The sequence below is a fragment of the Aythya ferina genome (genome assembly GCF_964211825.1).
Source record: "Aythya ferina genome assembly, chromosome: 27".
NCBI classification, from domain to species: Eukaryota; Metazoa; Chordata; class Aves; order Anseriformes; family Anatidae; genus Aythya; species Aythya ferina.
In genome coordinates this window covers 622698-645299 of record NC_140310.1, presented here as the reverse complement: position 1 = coordinate 645299, position 22602 = coordinate 622698, and the positions used below count along the sequence as shown (strand labels likewise).

At 58.5% G+C, this 22602-nt stretch overlaps 3 protein-coding genes across 5 annotated transcripts; all 3 read right to left on the bottom strand.

The window, feature by feature from the left end:
• Nucleotides 1-696: 696 nt before the first annotated feature.
• On the bottom strand, nt 697-3336 carry SNRNP27 (small nuclear ribonucleoprotein U4/U6.U5 subunit 27). Its single transcript, XM_084499299.1, has 6 exons — nt 3249-3336; nt 2535-2655; nt 2253-2365; nt 2038-2117; nt 1714-1778; nt 697-1059 (listed from the first exon to the last, which is right to left on the bottom strand). Exons 1-6 carry the CDS (start codon nt 3283-3285, stop codon nt 1005-1007), a joined length of 471 nt encoding a protein of 156 aa, XP_084355425.1. The 5' UTR covers nt 3286-3336; the 3' UTR covers nt 697-1004.
• A 2734-nt stretch (nt 3337-6070) lies between these two features.
• Nucleotides 6071-13572, bottom strand: ADD2 (adducin 2). 2 transcript variants are annotated; one of them, XM_084499269.1, is made up of 16 exons: nt 13429-13572; nt 12663-12833; nt 11778-11970; nt 11103-11241; nt 10705-10856; nt 10534-10614; nt 10300-10449; nt 10068-10211; nt 9883-9981; nt 9384-9560; nt 9032-9289; nt 8244-8363; nt 8070-8159; nt 7830-7986; nt 7608-7724; nt 6071-6720 (listed from the first exon to the last, which is right to left on the bottom strand). In XM_084499269.1, exons 3-16 carry the CDS (start codon nt 11958-11960, stop codon nt 6416-6418), a joined length of 2172 nt encoding a protein of 723 aa, XP_084355395.1. In that variant the 5' UTR covers nt 11961-11970; nt 12663-12833; nt 13429-13572; the 3' UTR covers nt 6071-6415. The 2 variants fall into 2 exon arrangements, with proteins under 2 accessions (XP_084355395.1, XP_084355394.1); XM_084499268.1 differs by lacking the exons at nt 12663-12833; nt 13429-13572 and having other exon boundaries at nt 11103-12074.
• A 130-nt stretch (nt 13573-13702) lies between these two features.
• Nucleotides 13703-16631, bottom strand: FIGLA (folliculogenesis specific bHLH transcription factor). Of its 2 annotated transcripts, none has more exons than XM_084499295.1 (4): nt 15229-16631; nt 14897-15049; nt 14285-14431; nt 13703-14028 (listed from the first exon to the last, which is right to left on the bottom strand). In XM_084499295.1, exons 1-4 carry the CDS (start codon nt 15448-15450, stop codon nt 14008-14010), a joined length of 543 nt encoding a protein of 180 aa, XP_084355421.1. In that variant the 5' UTR covers nt 15451-16631; the 3' UTR covers nt 13703-14007. The 2 variants fall into 2 exon arrangements, with proteins under 2 accessions (XP_084355421.1, XP_084355422.1); XM_084499296.1 differs by having other exon boundaries at nt 14285-14428; nt 15229-16621.
• Nucleotides 16632-22602: the final 5971 nt, after the last annotated feature.

Below are 22602 nucleotides of genomic sequence, written 5' to 3'. Positions count from 1 at the left end.
AAAGCAAGGTCTCTGTAAAGATAATTGGAGACATCGTCACCTAGTGGCTGTCTCAGTGGGATGCAGCATCTCTTGGTTACCTGAAGTGCTGGTGTCCTACACACTCGTATGTCTCAAGGACATCAGAAGGGACAGATTTTTACCCAAAATGCAGCTCCTTTCTCTGAGAAGCTTCCCGTGCTGCGTGTCCTCCTCTCTTTCTAGTATGTGGCTTCTATTTGTTTGTTTTCTCGTTAGGCAGACTGAAGCTTCCCTGGACCATCACGGTAACTGATTTTTACTACCGCTAAGTACACTTCCTCCACTTCTAATTAATTAGTGCTATGCTCTCAATATCTGCTCCACAGGTATATCTTTCCTACCTGGTACATTCTAGAAGAGCTCAGATGTCCATACATCTCCTTCCCTTAGTCCTCACAGCAGGCTTGCTCATGGTAATTTCTGTTGAGCAGGACATGACAAAACCCTCACAAGAGGCTGGAAAGCGTAGCTCTGAGGTGAGAAACCCTGCCCAAGCAGGTTTTTTTTTTATGGGTTTAGCCCATAAATATGTGAAGAGAAAGTAAATGGACACTTTTCTGCCCCACGTGCAGACAGGTTGTTAATGCTGTTGCTGCATGCAGTGACTTTGGGTGGCCCCAGCTGCCTCCTCTTTTATTCCCAAGTGGTGGTGTCACAGTTAAAGATAAAAATATATATATATACAGCTTTTAATTGCAATGGACAACACTGAGTTATTTAAAATAAAAACACAATGGGAAAAACACAACTGGCAGGAACAAACCAAATCGAACGCAACAAAAAAAATAACTCCAGGAAACCACGTGCGTGTGAACCCCTCCTTCAACAGGGCAGGGGGAGCAGACCCAATCTCGCTATAAATAACCCCAAAATCGTTTCACGGGGGGAAGCTGGAAGCCCGTCTCTGAGCCACCAGCAGGTGCGGGAGGCGGTGCTGCTCAGCAGCGGGGCCGTTCCTCACGGGTCGCAGAGTGAACCCAGCATCAGGCAATGAAATCCAGCGGTCTGTTGAAGCCTCCTTTCCTGTTCATGTACTGCCTGCAGTGGGAGGAAGGGAAACAACATCAGGAACTGAGCTGGGAGCACCAAAACCCCCGGGGGCTCCCAGCTCTGATCCACTGGCAGCTTTCCAGCGCAGAAAACACCTGACAGGGGTTGTGACAGCACAGAAAAGCCACAGAGAATTCAATTCCCCACCCATTTTTGCAAATGAAGGCACAAGAAAAGCTCTGCCCGACCTTGCTGAGACCCAACGTGCTCGACTGGGGGCTGAAGCCTGGCCCCGCACCTTCTGGAGACTCCGCACCCTGGCTGCCTTGCAGATAACAGGGTTAATGGAGTTAATGGGGTTATTTAGTCAAAGAAGCAGGGGAGCCGAGCTCTGCCCTGCTCTAGCTGCCTCCAGCATGTCCTGTTCTTGTGCCACATGCTTGTGCGCTCTGTATGTTTCTGTTTTTGTGATTTCAGTGAACAATGTGAGACCTCTTACTTCTGCCAGCCAAAATGTTTGCCTTTACCAAGGGCAAAAGAAGCCAGATCACCCCCTGCTTATGCCCACAGACAGCAGCTTGGATTTAAGCTTCCTCTGAACTGCTTTACCTCGTAAACAAGGTTAGTTTTTATCAGAAAAGCGTGGCAATTTGGTGCAGTTGCCACAGCACAGCGAGCCTCCCAGCGTGCTGAGACACAAACCTGTACTTCCTCTTCTGTGACACGTTGATGGCATACGCATTCGCAGCACCGTCCACTTTCTTCCCCTGAAACAGAAGGGAAACGGTCAAAAACTGAGTGCGCTGTCTGGAGCCAACAGGGAAAGGGACAGCACGCGCACAGGAGGGATGAGGGCAGTTAACACATAACAAGTTTTTTTTAAAAAACATCAGTGCCAGAGCTCTGGGCTGTAAAGGGCAAGCCCCACACAAAGTTTAGGTGTTCTGACAGCAGGGCCTCATGCTTGGGTGTACAAACGTCACAGGAATGAGCCCGGTGCTCCAGCTGATCCCAGCCTGCACTCACTTTTGTCGTGTCAAACGAGGCAAATCCCATCATTTTCATCATCTCGATTTCCTCTTCCGTCTTGCCTTGCAAATCTTCCTCTGAAAAGGCAACGAGTTATCAGAGTTCACCTCCTGCAGCCACAAGAATCAACCAGGAATAAAGAATATTTCTGTGCTGGCCAAAATCTAACAGAGTCAGGGGTGAGTTAGCACACCAGAACTCTGCCTTTTTACCTGTGATCTGGCGCTCCTTGCCCTTGGAGTCCTTGATCTCCTTCTTCTCCTCATCTCGCCTCTCCTTCAGCCGCGGCGGAGAGGAGGAGCTGGATCTGTGCCGCCTCGGCGACCTGATGTTGGAACACACACAGGGCTCAGCTCCACAGCTGCAAGAGGGTTCTGGGAACATCCCCGTGCCACGCTCCGCTCCCTCCCAACAGTGACGCTGGCACCAAGAACCTCTCCCCTCCATTTTTTGCCCTTCTTCCTCCCCCACCGCCCCCATTTTCTCTCCCTCACCTGGACCGTCTCCTGTGTGGGGACCGAGACCGGCTCCTCCTCCTGTCCCTGTCCCGGGACCGCGACCTCTCCCTCCTCCTCCTCTCCCTCTCCCTCGAAGTGGACCGCGAGCGCCTGCGGTCTGCGGGGAGGCACAGCAGGAGAAGGGCGGCTCCCCCTTCACCCCTGCACCGCCACCGAGCTTCTCTCCTTAATTTCCAGCCACAACCCCCCCTCAAAGACCCCGTAAAGCTCCCCAAATCCTGCAACCCCTCACCCAAGCCGGCCCCAAGCCCCCTTAAACTCTCCCAAAGTCCCCCAGACCACCCCCTAAAACTCCCCAGGCCCCTCCTAACCCCCTGATCCCCCCATAACCCCTCCAGACCCCCCCCCCCAGATCCCCGCAAGCCCCCACAAATCCCCATAACCCCTTCACACACACACACAGACCCCCAGACAGCAGCACCCCCTGCCCACACCGAGCCCCTCACCGCCTCCAGGCACTGCACCCGCACACCAGGCCCCCACCCGGGCTCGGGGGGGCTCAGAGGCCCCGCCCGGCCCCACCGGCGCCCCCCGGGCCCGTTCCCTGCAGCGGGCCCCATAGGGACGGCCCCTGCATCCCCTTCACCCCCAGCCCCCAGAGGCCTCTGCCCTCCCCGCCGCCTCTCCCCATGCCCCCAGGGCCTCTCCCCGGTCCCGGTGCCGGTCCCGTTCCCGGTGCCTCCCCCTCACCGCGCCGCGGAGGCGAACGGGAGCGGCTGCGGCCCATGGCGCCGCCCGGCGGGCCTTCACTTCCGCCCGCACTACCCTTGGCTTCCGCTGTCCGCCGCGTTCCGTGTCCCCCCCGGCTCCGTCAGGAAACTGCGCCCGCACGCTTTAGTTCCGCCGCCAACACAGTCCGGGGGCGGTTGAAAGCCCCCAACCCGGCCTCGGCGAGCCCCGCTCGGCCTCCAGAGGCGGAGGGTGCGGGGCCAGGCCCGCAGCGAGGCCGGGAACACCTCCCCAAACCCATCCCGGGAAGCCATGCCCCCTGCCCCATCCCATGGCCGTGGGGCGCCATGGCGTCTCCGCTCCCGTCCCCGAAAACGCAGCGCAGCAGGTGCCGAACTCGGGTTTATTTACAGGCAGGCGTTACACAGCGCAACCAGCACCGACCGGCACCCACCGGCCTCCTCCCTCGACCACGAACCCCCCACGGCACAGGTGTGGGCCCCACCAAGCCTTTGGGCACCTTCCAGTGCTTGGCCATGGCCATGCTCCGAGGCCTTGGTGAAGCACGGGAGGTTTCATTGCTGTGTGAGGGTGAACTTCTTTAGGGCTCAGGCTGCCCAGAGAGGTTTTGGGGTCTCCTTCTTTAGAGATATTCAAAATCCACCTGGTTGCCAGCCTGTGTAACGTGCCCCAAGTGATCCTGCAGGCAGGGGGTTGGGCTGGGTGGTCTCTGGAGGTCCCTTCCCACCTCAACCATCCTGGGATCCTATAGTTTACAGCTTTCTCTGCTTCCAGGCTGCTCCCTGCACCTTGGCGGGGGACGGCTCTCCACCCACAGCCAGGATAGTGCCCTGAAAACAAGCCACCACGTTTTGGGGCTGATTGAACCCTGGTACTGCCCAGGCTGGCTTCGCACAAGGGGCAAGAAGAAAGCAGTGAGGCAAAGGGGGGCAAAATGGAAAGGGAGTAGGAGGCCTTGGCAGGCAGGGGAGCTATAACGCTGCTGTGATCCTGTAATAAAGGATCCTGTGACCCTCTCTAATAGCTAAGCAGTGAGGCCAGTCATTGCGTTGCCAGCCCTCCAAGCCTTTCTCCTCTCTTACCTACACATGGGTTTCACTGCACGCGATGCCCAAAGTGCCCCAGGTTTCACCACACAGCCGTGGGGTCCATGGTGGGCAGTGAAGCAGTGTTGGGATTCAGGAACCACCCCAGGAGCTGCTGCAGCCCTGCACGGTGGCCAGGGGGTGAACTTGGTCCCCAGGACCCTTGAAATCATCAGCGGTAAACTACACCTTACAGGAACGGTTACAGAGTGGGGCCTGGGGTCTGCACGTCAAAGTCTACTGAACATACACTATGTATTGATCACAGGCAAGAGCACGGGGCTGGGATTCACACCTTCCTTCTCAGACATCAAGTTTAGGTGTTCAGGCTCCCCCAGGAGACAGAGGAGCCTCGGCTCTAGCACCAGCACTGCAGCTTGGTGCTGGCAGGGCAAATGCTCTCCCAAGCTCCAAAATCCAGATTTGGATCTGCCCTGGAGCTCCAAGGGTTGGGGAGAGAAGGTTGTGTGAGGTTTGTATTTTTGCATTTGACTTTTCCACTCAGAATTTGCCTGGCACACCCAAACTATGGCCCTGCAAAGAAAATCAACCACTGCTTACAAATTTCCTGCACTTGATCCCAGTTGCCTGCTCCAGCCCCACTCCATGCCTGAGGTGTTCCTGAGTGCCCCCAAAAATCCACCTCACCCATGGCTGCCTTTCTGCTCTTCCAGAGGGGACACAAAAGCTAAAAGCCACCTTGCAGCAGGGAGAAGGCTTTGCAAACAGTGTTGGGAAAACCACAGGGGGGTGAACTTTGATTGGAAAGACCTGTCGCCCTCAGAGAGGAGGTTCAGGGGCTCCCTGCCTCAGCCCCAGCCCGAGGTTGGGGCTGTGGAGGGGAGCCCCAACCCCACAGGAGCCCCATGGCAAACCCTTGTGGCTCGTGATGGGAAACAGGCTGGCTTTGTTCCCTAAATTCCCATACTGTAGAGGCCATGGAGCAAATCAGCATCACTGATTTTTCTTCTTCCCTTGGGGCATGGCCAGGAGGTTGTAACGACAGTCACGGTCACAGGCAGCGAGGCTGGGCGGGAAGGAAACACCAGGGAGGGTTTCAGCTTGTGCTTGGGAGTCCGGAGCTAGGGAAAAGCAGCGGTTCAGCTTCAGACGTGACTCTCGTGCTCTCTACGTGGACAGGCACTCGCCGACGGGGCCGACACAGGCACAGCCTCGTACATGGGTCAGCATCGCTGTGACTTGGTGCGGGGGGACCAGGGCGGCCGCCTCGTCGGTGCCTCTGACAGAAGTGAATCGGCAGCGTGTGTTCATCCCAAAGTAGCACTTAGTGAGTGAAGTTTGCTCAGTTTTAAATATCAATGGACGCTTCCCCGAGGCTCTTTTTTCTTCTCCGTTCTCAGGTGTAGTGCGGTGGGGGTTCCCCCAGTGGTGTGAAATCTCGCTGTGGGGGTTCCCCCAGTGGTGTGAAATCTCGCTGCTCTTCACCAGGCAGCAGCCGTGTGAGACCGTGGCACCAGGAGAAGGGGACTGGAGGCAGCTCTCGAGTCTGGGGGGGGGGGGGGGGGGAAGATTGCAATCCAGGAAGGAAAGGGCCCCAGCCCCACCACCTCAGCCTCTCCTTCAGGGAGAGCAATCCTCCGGCATCCTGCTCGATCACCCCGGCAGAGAGTTGTGCCGTGGGCAAAGCCAGCGCCAATCCAGCAGAGCTTGAAACAAAAGGTTAACAATAATAATAGTAATTAAAAAAAAAAAAAAAAAGACGACGACACAACACCCTTTTCTTTCTCAAAACCAAGCGTATCCGGGCTGCGCCCCGCGTTGCACAGAGGCTCTACAAGCAGCAGTGGGAAAAAACAAACCCCGTGCCCAGGAAGGAGGAGGGAGTGCTCGTGGGAGCGGGGAGATGGCAGTGGGTATTTCCCCAAGCAGCAAACGGAGGCCACAATCTTTTGAAAGCTCAGTGGCTGCCTCCGAAGTGGGTGTCGGGGGACGAGGGGCCTTGTGCCGGGAGTACCCCGGGAGCCTCCAGGGTTTTTGGCTGCGCCTCGGCCAGACGCATGACGCAGGAGCTGACCAGAGAGATGCTCAGCCACGCCGGCAGTGGGAAGCCTCAGAGAAGACTCAAGATTCGATCTTTTCCTTCTTTTTGCCCTTTTTCAGGAAGGATGGGGTCCGGAATTTCTTCTTCTTCTTGGAGGGCGATTTGGATGGAGAGCCTTCAGGGGAGACGGGGCTGCTGGTCACCGTCTCGCTCTTCTCCTTGGGGGTGTCCGTGTCAGGGTTGGCCGGGGTGGTCGTCTGGTCCCCCCCTTTACCCTGGCTTTCCTCAGTGCTCTGCTCCTTCTCCTTCCCATTCACCGCTGGCGGTGGCTCCTTCTCGGTGGTGGAGTCAGCAGGAGCTTGGCCGTCCTCCGCCTTCTTGTCACCTTGGCAAGGGGAAAGGGAGAGGTGAGGGCCAGGGCAGCACTGCTCAACACCACAGAGAGCTATTGAGGCTGGAAGCCAACTTTAAACCCACCCTTTACCCCGGGCAAGAGCAGGATAAGGCCCCTTCAAGCAGAAAGCCCTGGGGCCTGATCCCCTCTTGCTATCAGTGCCACTTCCCTGAGCCTTTCCCCCCCGCAGGACAAGCGGCAGCAGGACAGAGAGCTGGGGCAGAGCTGAGCCCTCCTTCCCGGCCTCGTTGCTACATATAAAAGCAGGCAGCAACCAAAAAAATGAGGCAACCCAAGGCATTTCCTCCTGCAGACCCTGAGCGGGGCGCTGCGGAACGGGCCGCGGAGAGCAAGGTCCCCCCCGAGCGAGCGGGGAGCGCGGCGAGGCACGAGGCCTCCCCGTACTTACTACGGCGACAAGCACTCAGGGGCAGAGGTAACTCCTTGGGTGAAAGCGACACGTGGAGGGAAGAGAAAGGAAGACGTTGCGGACACGGACAGACAGACAGACAGACACCATGAGACACAATGAGACAGCCAGGAGCTGCCCGCCCCCGCGCCCCGACCCACAGAAAAACCGACGTGCGCTGCAATGCCAAAATGCTGCTGGGGTCGGTGCTTTAGGGGGGAGCAGGGGGTGTCCCCCACCACCCCATGAAGCCACCAGCAGCCACTGAAATCCTCCGGCCATGATGCTAAAGGGATGTGGTGGGTCTGGTGCCTTCATGGCACACGTCCCCCCCCAAGCACAGAGACATTTAGATCTGCGTCTCGGGGTGGTTCTGCTGCAGTCCCCCCTTATCCCCCTGCTGGATATCCTGGATGAAGACCCCCTGCTCCTCTCTGCTGGGCTCACGGGTGTTCCCCACCCCACTCACCCTCCGAGGGCTTGGTGGGCGACGGGGCCGGGCTTTTGGCCGGGCTCTGCGGTGCAGACGCCGGGGGTGATTTTTGGGGGGATCCCTGGCTTTCCTCCACCGCTGCATCCTTCTCACCTGCAAGCAGACAGACAGACTTGCCATCTACCTGGTCTGATGGCTGCAGACCCCAAGAGGGGCTTTGGGATCTGTGCAGCCCCCATTCCCCTCCCTGGCTCATACCTTGCAGCCCCAACTTCTTCCTCTCCACCTCTTGCTTGTACTCCTCCAGCTCCTGGTCAGTGAGCTGGCTGAAGGGGTTCGGGGGCTCTGGCTCAGCGGGGGGCTCCTCTCGGGATGCATCTTTGGCCTCCGCATCCCCCAAGTGGCTCTCTGTGGACTGAACCCCCCCCCAGAGTGGTGTCACCCCCCTGGCACGGGGAGGGACCCGGGGCGATGGGGATGAGGGCAGCGGGGACGTACGGGGCTGCGGCTCGTCTCGGCGATCACGCTGGCCAGCAGCTGCGACTGGGGCCCGGCCGACTTCACGTCCTGACGGTTTTGCTCCCGGATCTGTGGACGAGAAGCAGAGAGAGATAGGGAAACACTGCCCCACCACAGCCCCACACCCAGGGAAGTCGGAGCCCCCCCATGTACCTTGTTCCTCATCTCCAGCACCTCCTGTGGGTCCGTGTAGAGGGGTACGAACTGGTTGGGGTTCTCGATGCGGATCGCGGTCCCGCTGCTGCCTTTCTCCACCTCATCTGCTTTCAGCCACTGCAGAGATGGAAAACCCCCATAAATGTGTGGTGTGGAAAGAGCAAACCCCAATAAATGGGTGTCATGGAGGGGAAACCCTGATAAACGCATGGCATGACGACAGTAAACCTCAATAAATGTGTATCATGGAGGGGAAACATTGATAAACGCATGGTATCAAGAGAGTAAACCCTAATAAATGCTTGTTGTGGAGAGGAAATCCTGGTAAGTGCATGGTATGGAGAGAGCAAACCCCAATAAATGCATGTCATGGAGAGGAAACCTTGATAAATGTGTGGCATGAGGAGAATAAACACCAATAAATGCAGGTTGTGGAGAGAAAACATTGATAAAATGTGTGGTTTGGAGAGAGCAAGCCCCGATAAATGCATGCCGTGGAGAGCAAACCCAAAAAAAGCCCCTGCCAAAAAAGCCCCTGGCACTGGCTGCTGGAGGTGGACTTTTAAAACAAAAATTATTCTCGGGCAAATGAAGGAGTTAACCAAAATCATTACATTCAGCATTTCCCACTCCTGGAGGACCCCTAGAGGTTCAAGTGCACCAAATTTCGATGCAATCCCTGCTCCAAGCACCTCCCACCTTCCTTTTTTTTCAGTGCCATCCCCCCCCCCCCCCCCCCGGAGCACGAAGCCAGGACTGTTCCCAAACAACCCCCGGCCCCAGACCGTCGTCTTCGTCCTCTGGCTGCCGGCGCTGCCCTGCTGCTCCTCGGCCACGTTGACCCGCAGGTAGGTGTTGGGGGTGTTGAGCCACCGCGTCTTCTCCTTCTGCTGCTTCTGCGCGTGCTGCCGCAGCGCGGGGACAGGGGCGGCCTCCTCCTCGAAGACAAAGGCCGTCACCGTGGCAGGGATCAGCACGTCGCTTTTGGGTTTGCTCTTCTCTTGCACGAAGGGGTAGCGGTAGGTGTAGCCGGTGCGGTAACCCTGCGAAGCAAAACAGTGTCAAAGGAGGTGTATTTGGGGGGATTTAAGCCATTTTTGCTGGTGGGGGGGGGGCGAGGGGAAGCAGCATGCTCACCAGGTTGTCCAGCATCCTCATGAGGGCTTCGAATTCGTGCTCGCCCAAGCGGCTCTTCTGCATGGGCCCGAAGGTGCTGCCGGCCCAGCGCACCGAGCCCACCTCGTGGGGCCGGTGCTTGGCGCGCTCCAGCACGATGAGGTTCTCCGCTCCGCCCGCGCTTGCCAGGGCTGACACCTGCGGGAGGACGCGGGGAGAGGCTGCAGGGAGCACAGCACTGAGCGTGTCCACAGGATGGGACTGAGCAATGGTGGCTGAGACCGTGCACAGCTTGGTGCATGGTCCTGGAGCCCTGTGGTGGCAGCAGAGGCTGCGCACAGCTCAGAGCACAAATCAGCAGCACCATGCTGGCTGCAAAAACCCAGCACAGCTCGGTGCACGATCTCAGTGCCCTGCACTGCACCCAGACACCCGACACTGCTCCGTGCATGGTCCCAGGGCCCTGCAGCAGCAGCAGGGCTGTGCCCAGCTCTGTGCCCCCCCAGGGGCCATCTCTCACCTGCACCTCGCAGGCTGCCTGCAGGTGGAAGATGCTGTAGAAAGCCTCCTCGGCGGTGTCACCCAGCGCCAGCACCCCGTGGTTGCGCAGCACCAGGATCTGCAGCACCAGGCACAGGGGGCATCAGCAGAGCAGCAGGGGTCGGGGAAGGGATCCCCAAAAAAACAAACAAGCAACAAACCCACCTTGCAGGTGGGGCCGAGGCACTTCTGCAGCTCGACCCGGTCGGCCTCGTCCTCCACCTCCCCACGGAAGTCGAAGTAGGCGATGTCCCCCAGGAGCAGGGCGGCACGGGAGATGGGCAGCACGCCGCAGCGCATGGCTGACACCTGGGGCACAGCGGGCATGGCACGGCACAGCACAGCACAAAATGGCATGGAAAAACACAGCACAGTGCCCCCAGACCCCCCCCCTTACCGCCGCGGTGGCCGGCGTGTGCAGGCGGACGATGCAGCGAGTGTCGGGGCGGGCGGCATAGATGGCAGCGTGCAAGCTGAAGGCACGGGCATCGGGGGCGAAGCCGGTGTTGCCCTGCTCCACCACGTCCCCCAGCACGTTCACCTTGATCTGCAGTGGGGATACGGTGGCTCAGAGCCTGTCACGTCCCTGTCCCCACCCTGAACCCCCCCGGGGAGCTGGGGACACGCTCACCAGGCTGGCTGCCGTCACCTCGCTGCACGCCAGCCCCTGCGGGGCCACCAAGAAATGCTCCTGCTCCTTGCTCACCCGCAGCTGCACAGGGAAAAGAAAGAAACACAGGGAAATAAAATTAAAAACAATAATAAAGAGGAGTGTATTTTGCACGGGGAGGTGGGCACTCACCGTGACGGAGGCGTCCCCCAGCTGCGCCCAGCCGTAGAGGTCAAGCAGGCGATGGATGCTGCTCACTTTGCAGCGCATCAGCCGCTCGCCCTTGGCCAGGGCTGGTGCATCGGGGCCATGCAGATCATTGATGGGCGTCACAGAGGCCAGCCCTGGGAAGGGACAACAGGTGACAAAAGGGGACAATGTCATTTGTGCTTTTTTTCCCAACCCCTAGCACCATTTCCCAGCTTTTCTACAAGAAAAAATGACCATTAGGGAGCGTTTTCTTCGCTGAAATCCCACAAACCAAATAAAAACCCTCAAGAACACCAAATGGGTTTCATTTTCCCAAAAACAAAAACAAAACAAAACAAAACAAAAACCTTCCTGTCCCCCTGCCCCACATGCAGCCGTACCCATGGGTGAGGTGGGGAGGACGGCGGGGGACGTGGTGGCCATGAAGTCGGCGATCTGCCGCAGGGCCCAGACATGGGACGAGTTGTTCCCCTTCTTTATCTGCTCCTGGATGAGGCTCTCCAGCTCCTCCCTAAAAGACTGCAGTACCCCGGCCCCACCGGCGTCACAGTCCCCAGGGGAAGGGACACCAGTGCCCGAAAAGGAACCGGCTGGTGGCACTGGGGTGGGGACACCACCGGGTGGGTGGTGGCAGCGCCATGGGCGTGGTGGAAGTGGTGCCACTGGCACGGTGCCATGGTGACGGTGGCACCAAGGGTTTGGTGCCATGGTGACGGTGACCCCCACGGGCTTGATGGCATGGTGACAGTAACACCAGAGACTTGATGGCATGGTGACGGTGACACCATGGGCTTGGTGGCAATGGCACCAGCAGCTCCGTGCCACAACAGTGGTGGCACCACCAGCTTGGCAGGGGCACCATGGAGATGGTGGCACCACCAGCTCGGTGGCACGGTGCCACCAGCCCCACAGGCTTGGTGGCAGTGATGTCACCACCGTGGTGGCACCAGCAGAAGGGTGGGGACGTGCCCTGAGCCATCATGGGGTGGCTGTCGCTTTGGGGAAGGGGGGACAGGGACAGGACGGGGGGGACGGATGGGGACACGGCCACCCACCGGGCTCTGTAGGATCATGGTGACCCGCTTCTTCTGCTCCATCATGTTGAAGTCCTGCCGCAGGTCGGCTGCCATGTTGCGCTCCCGCAGGTATTCGGGGTCCCCCTCAGCAAAGCGGTCGAAATATCGGGGTCCCGGGGCGGGGGGTGAGGGCAGGGGCTCGGGGCTGGCGGCCGTGCTCATCCTGGCGGCCCTGCGGAGGGTTTTGGGTTCCCAATCCCCACCCAAATCACCCCCGCACCCCGACCCCACATCTCCCTCAAAAAGCTTCCCCGTGGCGAGCGCTTCCCAAAACAGGGGCCGTGAAGAAATGGGGTGAGAACAGCCCCGCCTGCGCCCCGCTGATAAGCCCTGGGTGGCCCCCGCCCTGCCGGCACCACACCGGGCCCTCGATGTGACAGGGACACCGGGGGGGGGGGGGCAGCTGAGCACGGGCAGCTCAGTGCACCCATGGGTGCCACAGCACCAAACGGAGCCCCCAAGCCCCCGCAGCATCCACCCTTTATTTTTTTTTTTTTAGAGGAAGACACAAAAAAGGGGAGATGGCAGCAGGTGGGTGACCACAGAGCCCAAACCCCCAGCGCTGCCCCCCCCCCTCCAGCACCTCGCTGCTGTGTTTTAAAGGAGATTTTTTGGCACCCACGCGCCCCCCCACCCCCGAAATAAAATAAAATAAAATAAAATAACATAAAAGCATCGTCCACGCCAAGCATCAACGCATGCCTGCTGCCCAAAGCCAGGCTGCTGCCTGCACCCCCAAATCCTGGGGGGGGGGGGGGCTGCTCTTCCCCCACCCCCAAATCCCCATTTTTGGGGCATTACTCCCCAAAAAAGATGTTTTTAGCCGAGCCTGCTGCCCCCACACAACCCCCCCACGCCACCAACCTGCAGCAAACCTCCTCCAGGAGCCGCTCCTAGGCTGAAAATCTCGGGGGGGGGCCCTCGGTGGCCCCCACCCCAGCGCAGACTTAGGGGGTGGGGGGGGTGGCGAGTGGCAGCTCCGAGCTCCTGGGTCCCCCCAAAATCCTCCTGGGCATCCACGCGCGATCGTGGCCGCTGGGTGGGAGGGGGCAGAAGCGCATCATTTGCTATGGAGGGGGGGGGGAATGGGGCTGGGCCCCCCCCGCAGCATCGCCCCCGCCCGCGCCGCACCCAGCGCCGCTGCGGCAGCCGCAGAGCCCTGCGCTGGGGATGGAGGATGGGGGGGGGGGGGGCTGGAAAATGGGTGATTCCCGGGGGGGGGGCACAGCCCTGTAACCCCCCCATCATCCCCAGGGGATGGATGGGGATGGGGGGGCACCCCACCAGGTTGTGCAGGAGGATGGGGGTTGTGGGGGGGGCAGGCCTGCATCCCCCCCCTTGTTGTATCCGCCAGCATCCAGACAAAAGAAATGAGAAAATTGGGGGGGGAAGGGCGAGGCAAACGCAGGTGCCCCCCCACCATAGCAGGTGGACCCCCCCCCAACACCGCTGCTTCCCCCCACCCCCTAATTAGGGCCCAAATCCCCCCTCCCACAGCCTCCCCCCCAAGCGACCCCTCCCTTCCCATTCCTCGGGAGGGGGGGGTCCAAGCAGGTGTACGCCCCCCCACACCCCAACCCCCCCCCCCCCATACCCCAAACCCGGGATGCAGGGGGCTGCAGCGCCTCACCCAGCTCCTCACAGCATCCTCCCACGGGTGACAGCCCCGGGTGGGGGGGGCCCCGTCCCCCCCCCGCGCCCCCGGTCCCCTCTCGCCAGCCTCCAGCGCCACCAGCGCTGACAAAGGCCACCTCCCTGCGCCAGCCGAGCTCCCTCTGCTGCCACAACCCCAAAATAGCCCTGGGGAAGGAGGGGGGGGACACCTGGAGGGGGGAGGACCCACGCAGGAAAATTCAATTTTTGCAATAAAACAGCCAGGGAGGGGCAAGAAGACAAAGCCAGGCTTCTGCCACCCCAAAAAAATCAGGATTTATTTTGGAGATTAATTAGGGGTGGGGTTAATGAGCCCTGCTACCTGAGCACGGTGCTAGCTCCTAATTATATTTTAATGAGCAATTACACCTGTCGCCCCCCACTCCTCCCCCAGCAGCACTGTGGGGACACCAACGCCCCAGCGTAGGGGAGCAGCTCAGTTTCACAGAAAGCACCGGGGGGCTCGGAGCCATCCCAGCTCTGGGACCCCAAAATCTGTGCTGGGGCATCTCCATATCCCTTGCAGATCTCCGCAGGACACCCCCAAATTTATATTTTAGGGGTTGGTTGGAAGCACCTTAAAAAGAAGGAAATATATTTAAAGAAATACATTTTTCCATTATTTTGGAGCAACTGGAATATTTGGGGGGAGGCTGATTTTAAGCAAATCCTTATTTCTGCAGACAGAAATTGGATGTTTTTGAACTCAACACAAATGGGGGGCTCCCTGCAAGCCCCCTGGGTGCTGCCACCCCCCCACCATGGGACACCCACCCTTGGGGAACCCCAAAACCATCACCCCCCCCCCAATTTCTTCCCATGGCCCAACTCACCAGCTCCCCGCTCTCCTGTGATGGCCCCAAGCAGGTTTGGGACATGGGGGGACCCCACAGACACGGGGGGGCAGCAGGGGGCCAGCCCCCCCCCAGCAGCACCCCTCCACTGTCACCCAGCTCCTGCACCACTCCATCCTCCTGCTGCTGGGGTCACCAGGATAATGGGATGAAAAGGCAAAGAACAGGAAAAAAAAAAAAAAAAAAAAAAAAAAAAAAAGGTGAAGCTTGGACAGGGGAAGGAAAACTACAGGTGCACCCCCAAAATAAAGGATCCCTGCAAAAATTTAAGGATTGTCATCTGGAAGTAGTAACTGTAGGATTTGGGGATGTTTTGTGGGGGTTAGGCTGCCCAGAGCAACCCCAAAGCCACCTGCTAAATGAAACCCCAAAGAGACAATTTTAAATAAAATCCAATTTTAAGCAAAGACCTCCCCCCCCCCGAAAAAAAAAAAAAAAAAAAATCAAACAAAGCCCCCCCCAAGAAGGCCAACCTCAAACAAAACCCCAAATAAGCAATTTTTAAATGCACTCACTCCCCAAAACCTAAAAATTAACCCCTCCCAGCTGCACCCCTGAAGTCACCCCCACAGATTTGGGGGGGGGGCCCACCTGCAGGCCCCCCGTGTCCTGCAGGACCCCCCGCAGCAGGCGGATGTACTCAGCAGCGGCCTTGAGCGTGTCCACCTTGCTGGGCTTGCGGTCACGGGGCATGAGGGGCACAAGGGCCTTGAGTGCCGAGAACCCGCTGTTGAGGTTTTTGATCTATAGGGGAAAAAAAAAATGGGGGGGTGACCCCCCTTTTTATTTTTGGGGTTGCCCATTTGGATGGAAAAGCACACCCCCATTCCTCAGCATCCCCAAGTGTCACCGCTCTGTTTAGATCAATCTGCTTTGAATTTTGGGGTGGGGGATGAGGTGTTTTTTTTTGGGGGGAACCTCACCCGCTCACGTTCCTTGGCGTTGGCCGCCTGCCGCCGCTCCAGGACCCCCGCCAGGTCCCCCTCTGCCTCGAAGCCCCCCGTGGGGCCGCGGCGCAGGCGGATGATGGGGGCCACGCAGGGCAGGGGGCCGTGGCGCTGGCTCAGCACCGTGCCCAGCACCTCGGGGGGCGGCGTGGTCAGCAGGACCCCCGGCCCCCCCACTGCCCCACTCTGCTCCCCCATAACCAGGAAAAAGGGGAACTGGTGCCTGCACACAACACAACCACCTACTGAAAATACCCTCAAAAGGCCCAAAATTCCCTTAAATACACCCCCCACCTAACGGGTTGCACCTGGTGCCCAGCTGGGGCTAACGAGTGGGGTGGGGGAGCTGCTTTGCCCAAGTTAATTCTGGTTTTGGGACTGTCCAAGATCATCCCTCGGCCCCAAAGTGGCCTGTTAAATAGGGAGTGACCCCAAGGCTCCAGTATTTGGGGGCTTTACGTTGGGGGGCTCTCTCGCAAACAGGAGATGGGAGGGGGCAACACTGGAGAAAATATCCGGGGTTTGGTGGTGTCCCTGAAAAACCCCAAACCCTAAAACCTTAGGGTTGTGCGGTGTGACCCCAAAACACCCCCAAAAAAACACCCCTGAGGCATTGGGGCCTAGCAGTGGATGAGCCCCGCTGCGCCAGGGATGGGCGGTCGCTGCCCAAAAGGGAGAAATGGGGGTTTTGGAGGTCTCATGTCCCCAGAAATGCAGGAATAGGGTTTTTTTATTACTAGGGGTGGCAATAAAAACGTGCGTGGTGTGATGAGCGGGAGGCAGATCTCGCTAGATGGCAGTGTTGGTCCTCACAGCCGCCTCCTGAGCCCGAGGGCTGCTGGAAAATGGGGAAAATTCCCATTTGGGGTGAGCCCACAGCATCCCCGGGGACAGAGATCCCCTAAACCCAACCACGCCAGTGGGGACGGGGCTTCGAGCCCCCAGATCTCCCCTGCTGGTGCAGGCACGGGGAGGTTTTGGGGTGTGCTTGTGCCATGGGATGCCCCAGGGACACGAGGGGATCAAGGATGGGGTGAGGGATGATGTTGCGAGACTCACAAAGTCCACATTTATTAGGGCTCGGGATGATTAGGCGTCATTTATTAGGGTCACAGTTATTAGGGCCATGGTTATAGGGGGTCATGGTTACTGGGAGTAATGGTTTGGAGGGACACTGCTACTTGGGGTCATGGATATTGGGGTCATGGTTGTTTGGGGTCACAGTTAGGAGGCATTGACAGTTAGTAGGAGTCACGGTCAGTAAGAGTCACAGTTAGTAGGGAATTTTTTATTGGGGTCATGGTTATTAGGGGCTACTTCTTAAGGGTCACAGTTATTGGGGCTGTGGGTATAGGAGGGTTGGGGTTATTGGGGGTCAGGATTATTGGGGGCAATGGTTATAGGGGGTCATGGTTTGGGGGGGGTCAGGATTTGGGGGGGGTCAGTTATTGGGGGTTATATGGATATTGGGGGTCACAGATATAGGGGGTCATGGATATTGGGGGACAGGGTTATTAGGGCCATGGTTATAAGGCGGTCATGGTTTTGAGGGAGTCACCGTTATTAAGAGTCACAGTTACTAGGGGTGATGTTATTGGGGTCGTGGTTCTCAGGGGGTCACAATTATTAGGGGTCACAGTTATTAGGGGTTGCATTTATTGGGGGACATGATTATTAGGGGACATGGGTTTTAGGGGCTTATTGGGGTCACAGATGTCAGGGACATACCTATTAGCAGCCACAACTATTAGGGGCCCTGGTTATTGGGGCTCACTCACAACATGGGGTGACCTCAAGTGACCAGCACAGGGCTCCTCCTGCCCCGGGGAGCTCAGCCCCCAAAAATCAAAGGGTCCTGAACAATCCTTGGCCCGCAGCTTGCTCGGGAATTTCTCAGACCCCATAAGGGAGCCAGCCTCGGGTCTATGATCCCCAGGGGCCACCACACCCCCAAGCACAGCGTCCATCCCGTCCCACTGGCCCTGCTGCCCGCCAGGGGCTGACATTTGCTGTTATCACGAGACTGGAAAATTACCCGGAGGTTTCTAATTACCCTCGCCGGGAAGGTCAGCAGAAGGAGTAAGGTGAGCGCCGGGGCCGTATCCTGCAGCGGGGCAGCTGCTGACACACGATTAGCACCATCTGCCCTGGCACGGCCCCAAACGTCATCCAAGGGAGGGCACAGCCCGTCAGGGAGGAGCCCGATCCCCACCCGGGTGCCCGATCCTGAGGGATTTGTGGCCTCGTGCTGGCCCCGTGGTGCCCGGGGGCTGCGGGCTGGATCCTGCCTCGTGCTCGTCTTTTGGGAGCTGGGGCTGCTGCGTCCCCACCCGGCCTCCACCCCAAGCCTCAACACCACGTGGCCTCCGTTCCCTTGTGCCTTCGGGTTGAAAATGCCTCCATCAAGCCATCAGAGGGGGGCTTTGTGGGATGGGGGCTGACAAAATCCCCTTAATGGCCCCTTTGGGAAGTCAGTGGCACGTCCCAGTGTGGTGTGGAGGTGAAAATCCCCCTGGGACCCAATGGGGCCGTGCTGCGCCCTGCTCGCTGCTCGCTGCTCGCTCGGGGCACCACGGCCGGTCGTCCCGGAGCCTTCTGCAAAATCTTTATGATGGTGTAAATGCTGCTCCTCTGCCTCTGCCCCTGCTTGCGGGGTGATAACCCCATCAGCATCCCCCCGGGGTCCCTCTGGGGACCGTTTGGGGACCAGCCGTGGTTGTGCCCGGCTTTGGCTCAGTTGCAACACGACATCAGGGCACGTTTTCCCCAGTGTGAGAAAAATCTCATTTTTCTTCAGACAGGATCTTCTGTAAAGCTTTTTTATTCACGATTGCAATGGCAGGTGTCCTGTCAAGCAGGAGCACATTTTAGTAAACAAATCCTAACCTTTTATTCCCTATTACCCCACGCCTGATCACCTCCCCTGTTTCCTCATTGTCCGAGTACTACAGGTTCACAAGCTACTCGACACTCCTCTATACCATATACGTACTTTTTTTTTTTTTTTAACCCTTTAATTTCTCCTTTCTTATGTTTTGAGAACTTGTGATCGTGGTTTTACCGTTCTCACACTGCTCAGCCTGTTTTTCTCAAGCTTCTACCTTGTTTCGGAACAGCGAGGCCTTCTCCTGTCCACTTATCTACTTAGCATTTCTCCTGGTTATGGCTACACAACTAGCCTGGAATACAGAAAAGTAATTCTCTGCTGCAAACACACAGCTTAGTTTCTCACACCAGGGAAGGAGCCTGGAAGTCACTTTTCCAAATTTTTTTCAGCACACAGTAGCCCCAATTCCTCATCCACGGGCAGCTCCGGTCCCTGGGGCCAGGGGAAATTCGTGTGGCGATAAGGTGCATCACAACAACTTTATCAACTCGTGCAGGCAAAGCCTGCTGCCCTAAAGGGCATCCTGCCATCACAGCCATAAAGCCACCACCGTAGGTGCCATGGTGATAGCCGTATCAGTGGCCCAGAGCGCCTTATCTCAGCCCCATACGGCCCAGCTCCGGGAAGAGCCGTGGAGCTCCCATCCCGACAGGAGCTCTGCAGGAGCTGCTCAGGCAGAAACCTGGGCAATGATTCACGTGGGGAAGCCCAGGCCTGGCTTTGGGGGAGCCTTCAGCTGCACAGGCTCGGGTTTGGGGCTGGCTCCCAGTGCAGCGCCACCCACCAAAGCTGGGTCCTGTGCAGGATCGGTCCTGGCCTCACAACCCCGAATGCTCTGAATTAGCCCTGAATTATCCCGTCAGGGGTAGTAACAGGGTTTGTCAGGCGAAGGGACAATGGGGATTAAGTGGGGTGGGGACAGTAGGAGATGCTTTAGGGTCACTCAGCTCCCCGTGACCTGGCTTTTTGTGCAATGGAGTGAGGCAAAATGCAGCCCATAAAATAAAAATCCATGCAAGGAGGTGAAAACCCACGGGGATGCGCTGGGAAAGGGGGGTCCTGTCCCTGGCCAGCTCACTGCCCCCCCCATCACGTTTTGCTTTTCCTCGACACTTGCCGTGTGGACGTGCCAGGAGCAGCACTGTCACGCCGCCAGCGCCCAGGACTTGGTTCCAGCTCCGCAGCAGCAGCAGCAGCGGGGCCCAAACAAAGGCAGCTCTGTCCTCCCCTGCGGGAAGAAGCCTTTCTGTGTCAGTGAACTAAAAGCCGCGCTCAGGAGGGGCCCTTCGGCTTCCCCCTCCTCCCGCACGGCGGTATGGGGGAGATAAAAGGGTTTTCTGTAATGCAAAAGCCTTGCCAAAAAGCCCCGGTGGGAGTTGGGTCTGCTCAGGGGGAAGCTGGAGCGGCTGCGGAGAGCACGGCCGGGTTGTGCTGGGTGCTGCTCCAGCGGGGCTGTCCCCAGGGGCCACATGGGGTGGGGTGGTATGGGATGGGATGGGGATGGAAAAAGGAATGGTAGGGGATGGTGATGAATGGGGACAGGACGGGGATGAGAGTGGATGGGGTTGGGCATGAGGACAGGGATGGGAATAGATGAGGATGGGGGTGAGGATGAGGATGGGAACAGGATGGGGATGGGGACAGGGACAAGGACAGGGATGGGGATGGGATGGATGGGGATGAAGATGGGGACAGGGACAGAAATGGGGATGGATGAGGATAGAGATGGGGATGGGGATGGGATGGATGGGGATGGGGATAAATGGAGATGGGATCAGGATAGGGATGGGGATGGATGGGGCTCAGCTCTGCTGCACTCTCCCCAGCTGGCACTTCACCTTACAAAGGGAAGGTGCCAGGCCCAGTGCAGATCTGGGGCTGGCTTTAACCTTTGCCATGTCTGGGTGGTGCCTGAGCCCACCTGCAAATCCTGCTTCCCTGTGATCAGGGAACCTCAGGCAAGAAACAAGCCCCATCCCTTCTCCAGCTGCAGCACCAGAGCTGCAATTATGCCATAGAGCAGGCATCACCTTTGGGACACCCTAAAAGCTGATTTCTGGGTCCCTCGAACACCACCTTACTCCTGCGTCCCTCTGCCTGCTGCACCGTGAGTGGGTGCTGGAGGGGTCCTGCAGCACCGTGGGGACATCCCCAGTGGGAACGGGGAAAAAAGAGGCCACGAGGCTGGGAAACCCAGGGAGCGCAGCGCGCTGCCTGCCTCCCCTCCTCCCCAAAGGTATTTTCTGCCTTGCCCTTCCCTCTGCATGGCCGGGCAGGAAAATCGCGCTGCTCGCTGCACGCCTGGGTTACTGCGGGGAGCGATTTCTTCCGCTCGGCTGTGGCGGCCGGTGCTGCCCTCCCTCCCGCTTCGTTAATCCCCGTTGGATAGAATTAAGGAGCGCATCAGCCCTAAACCTCTTTGCTCGCCAGCTCCTCTTCCGGGAGCGGGGAGCGGGGCCGTGCATGCCCGCGGTCACGTAGGGACGGAGCACGGGGCCGCGGGCTGGGGACGGCTGCTGCGGCTGCTCTGTCCTCCCCTGGCACCCCAGCATCTCTCCCTGCCTGCATCCCATCTGAAAAGCCCCCCCGAGAAGCCGAGGGGCTGCCACAGGGCGGTGTGGGGTGTTCTTGTTAGAGCCGCATGGGCGGACACATGCCCTCGCCCCGCATGCACACGTGCACGCACGCACACGTGCAAACCCCATCTCCCAGCTGCTGCATCACCTGCGGGGTGTTAGCAGGACCCAGGCTGCCCCGGCATGGTTTGGGGCTCACCCTACAAATACCCCCTTGCAAGCACATCTTGCAAAAATAAAATAAAATAAAATAAAAGGGAGAGGACTGATCAGTAAAACCACAACGAAAATCAGGGCAGCCTGCAATGTCACCGCACCGTCCCCGCTGCCACGGGGCTGGCCGGTGACACAGCCTCTATTTCTGGCCGTGCAAACAGGTGTGACACCCGGTGACCCACTCGATGCGGCCGCCGTGACAATGACGCCCAGCCCACGAGCCACCAGCGTGCCCTCCAAAAGCCCCCAGGGGACCGGGCATCCCCAAGCGACCCCATCCTGGAGAGCCGCATCCCTGCACCGGCAACACCCGGCCAGGATTTGGGGCACGCAGCAGGAGCCGCCCCGAGCTGCTCCCCGGCTCCATCACCCCCTCTCCATTATTTTGCGTGGGATTAAAGCCACGGCTGCTAAAATCCTGTATTTATCCCCACAGTGCCCAGCCAATGACCTGGGTGCTGGCGCGCAGGGCTGGGGATCAGAGATGATAAAGCTGCCTCTTGCCCCCCGCTCCCCGCAAAGCAAAAGGCGCCCGGTGCCACCGCGCAGGGGGGCACGATGGCGGCGGCGAGCAGAAAGGGCTGCGCTCAGGTAAGGGGATTTTATCCCCGGCTTTGTGGGGTTTTGTGGTTTTTTTTTAAGCCTCGGGACTGGCCGTGATGTCCGTGGCGTGAAGGGTGCGAGGCTGCTTCAGGCGGCTTCCTCCCATCAGAGGAACTGAGCCCACGCCGCTGGGCAACGCTCCACGAAGCCCTGATTCCAAAGAATTTGGGTAGGGTGGAGCTGACACAGCTGTGAGATTTGTGGCGATTTTCAGCACAGTGTGAATTCGAGGAAGGCACGTGATTGCGTGACAGCAGAGCGCTCTCCCCCCACGTCTGGGGAGACTGCAGTGTTTTTCCTTGCAGCGGGAGGATGCTGGGCTCAGCGTTTCTGGAGTTTTGTGGAAGGTGGTTTGTTTTGTTTTGTTTTGTTTTGTTTTGTTTTGTTTTGTTTTGTTTTTGTTTTTGTTTTTCCTGGTGTTTTGATATCATTGCAGCTGGAAACGTTAAAAAAAAAAAAAAAAAAAAAAAAAAAGGAGTCCTTGGTCCAGCCCAAAGGAGGTGGGGGCAGGGCTTGGGGCTTTGCCCCGAGCCCCTCTGGGGTTGTGGTGCTGGTGGAAAACAAGCCAAAGGCTCCTCAACCCTTCCCTACGCTCTCTGACTGCTTCCAGCCTGTTTTTTTTTTGGAGCTGCCCAAACCAAGTTGGGTTTGGAGCCCCCCGGCCCCTGCCCACACTGCCAGGACGCTGTGCAGCTCCTGAGGCAGCGAGGAAGGCTCAGGGGAGGGCATCCACACGTGGCTTTGGTCTCCCAACATCGATGCTGAGCACCAGGTGCTGGGCAGGGTGAGCGGGTTGGGACCTGCCCGTGGGAATCCCTGCGGGTAGAGCAACAGCAGCGCCTCCGACCCCCCCAAGGGGTGCTGGGGGCTCCTCGTGGTGGTCTCCAGCGCTTTGCCCAGCCAGGGGCACTTTGAATTTTATCAAACCTGCAGGGAAAAAAAAAAAAAACGGGGATGGTTTTGAGCACCCAAGCCCTACAAGAGAGGGGCTCACATCCTCACACCCACCTTTGGTCCCCAGGGTGCCACCAGCCAGGCCAAAGGGATGCTCCCCTGGGAGACACTGGG

Coding starts and splice junctions, on each gene's coding strand:
- SNRNP27 (XM_084499299.1), bottom strand. CDS start 3,285: ATGGGCCGCAGCCGCTCCCGTTCGCCTCCGCGGCGCG. Junction 2,366..2,534: donor CCACACAGGAGACGGTCCAG/GTGAGGGAGAGA, acceptor TTCCAACATCAG/GTCGCCGAGGCGGCACAGAT. Junction 1,060..1,713: donor TCACAGAAGAGGAAGTACAG/GTTTGTGTCTCA, acceptor CTCCCACTGCAG/GCAGTACATGAACAGGAAAG.
- ADD2 (XM_084499268.1), bottom strand. CDS start 11,493: ATGCCATCAAGTCTCTGGTGTTACTGTCACCATGCCATCAAGCCCGTG. Junction 10,857..11,102: donor CCTCCCCACCTCACCCATGG/GTACGGCTGCAT, acceptor GTCCCTTCCCAG/GGCTGGCCTCTGTGACGCCC. Junction 10,615..10,704: donor TGGGGGACGCCTCCGTCACG/GTGAGTGCCCAC, acceptor TTCCCTGTGCAG/CTGCGGGTGAGCAAGGAGCA.
- FIGLA (XM_084499295.1), bottom strand. CDS start 15,450: ATGGGGGAGCAGAGTGGGGCAGTGGGGGGGCCGGGGGTCCTGCTGACC. Junction 15,050..15,228: donor ACGCCAAGGAACGTGAGCGG/GTGAGGTTCCCC, acceptor TTTCCCCTATAG/ATCAAAAACCTCAACAGCGG. Junction 14,029..14,284: donor CACAGGAGAGCGGGGAGCTG/GTGAGTTGGGCC, acceptor CTTCTTTTTAAG/GTGCTTCCAACCAACCCCTA.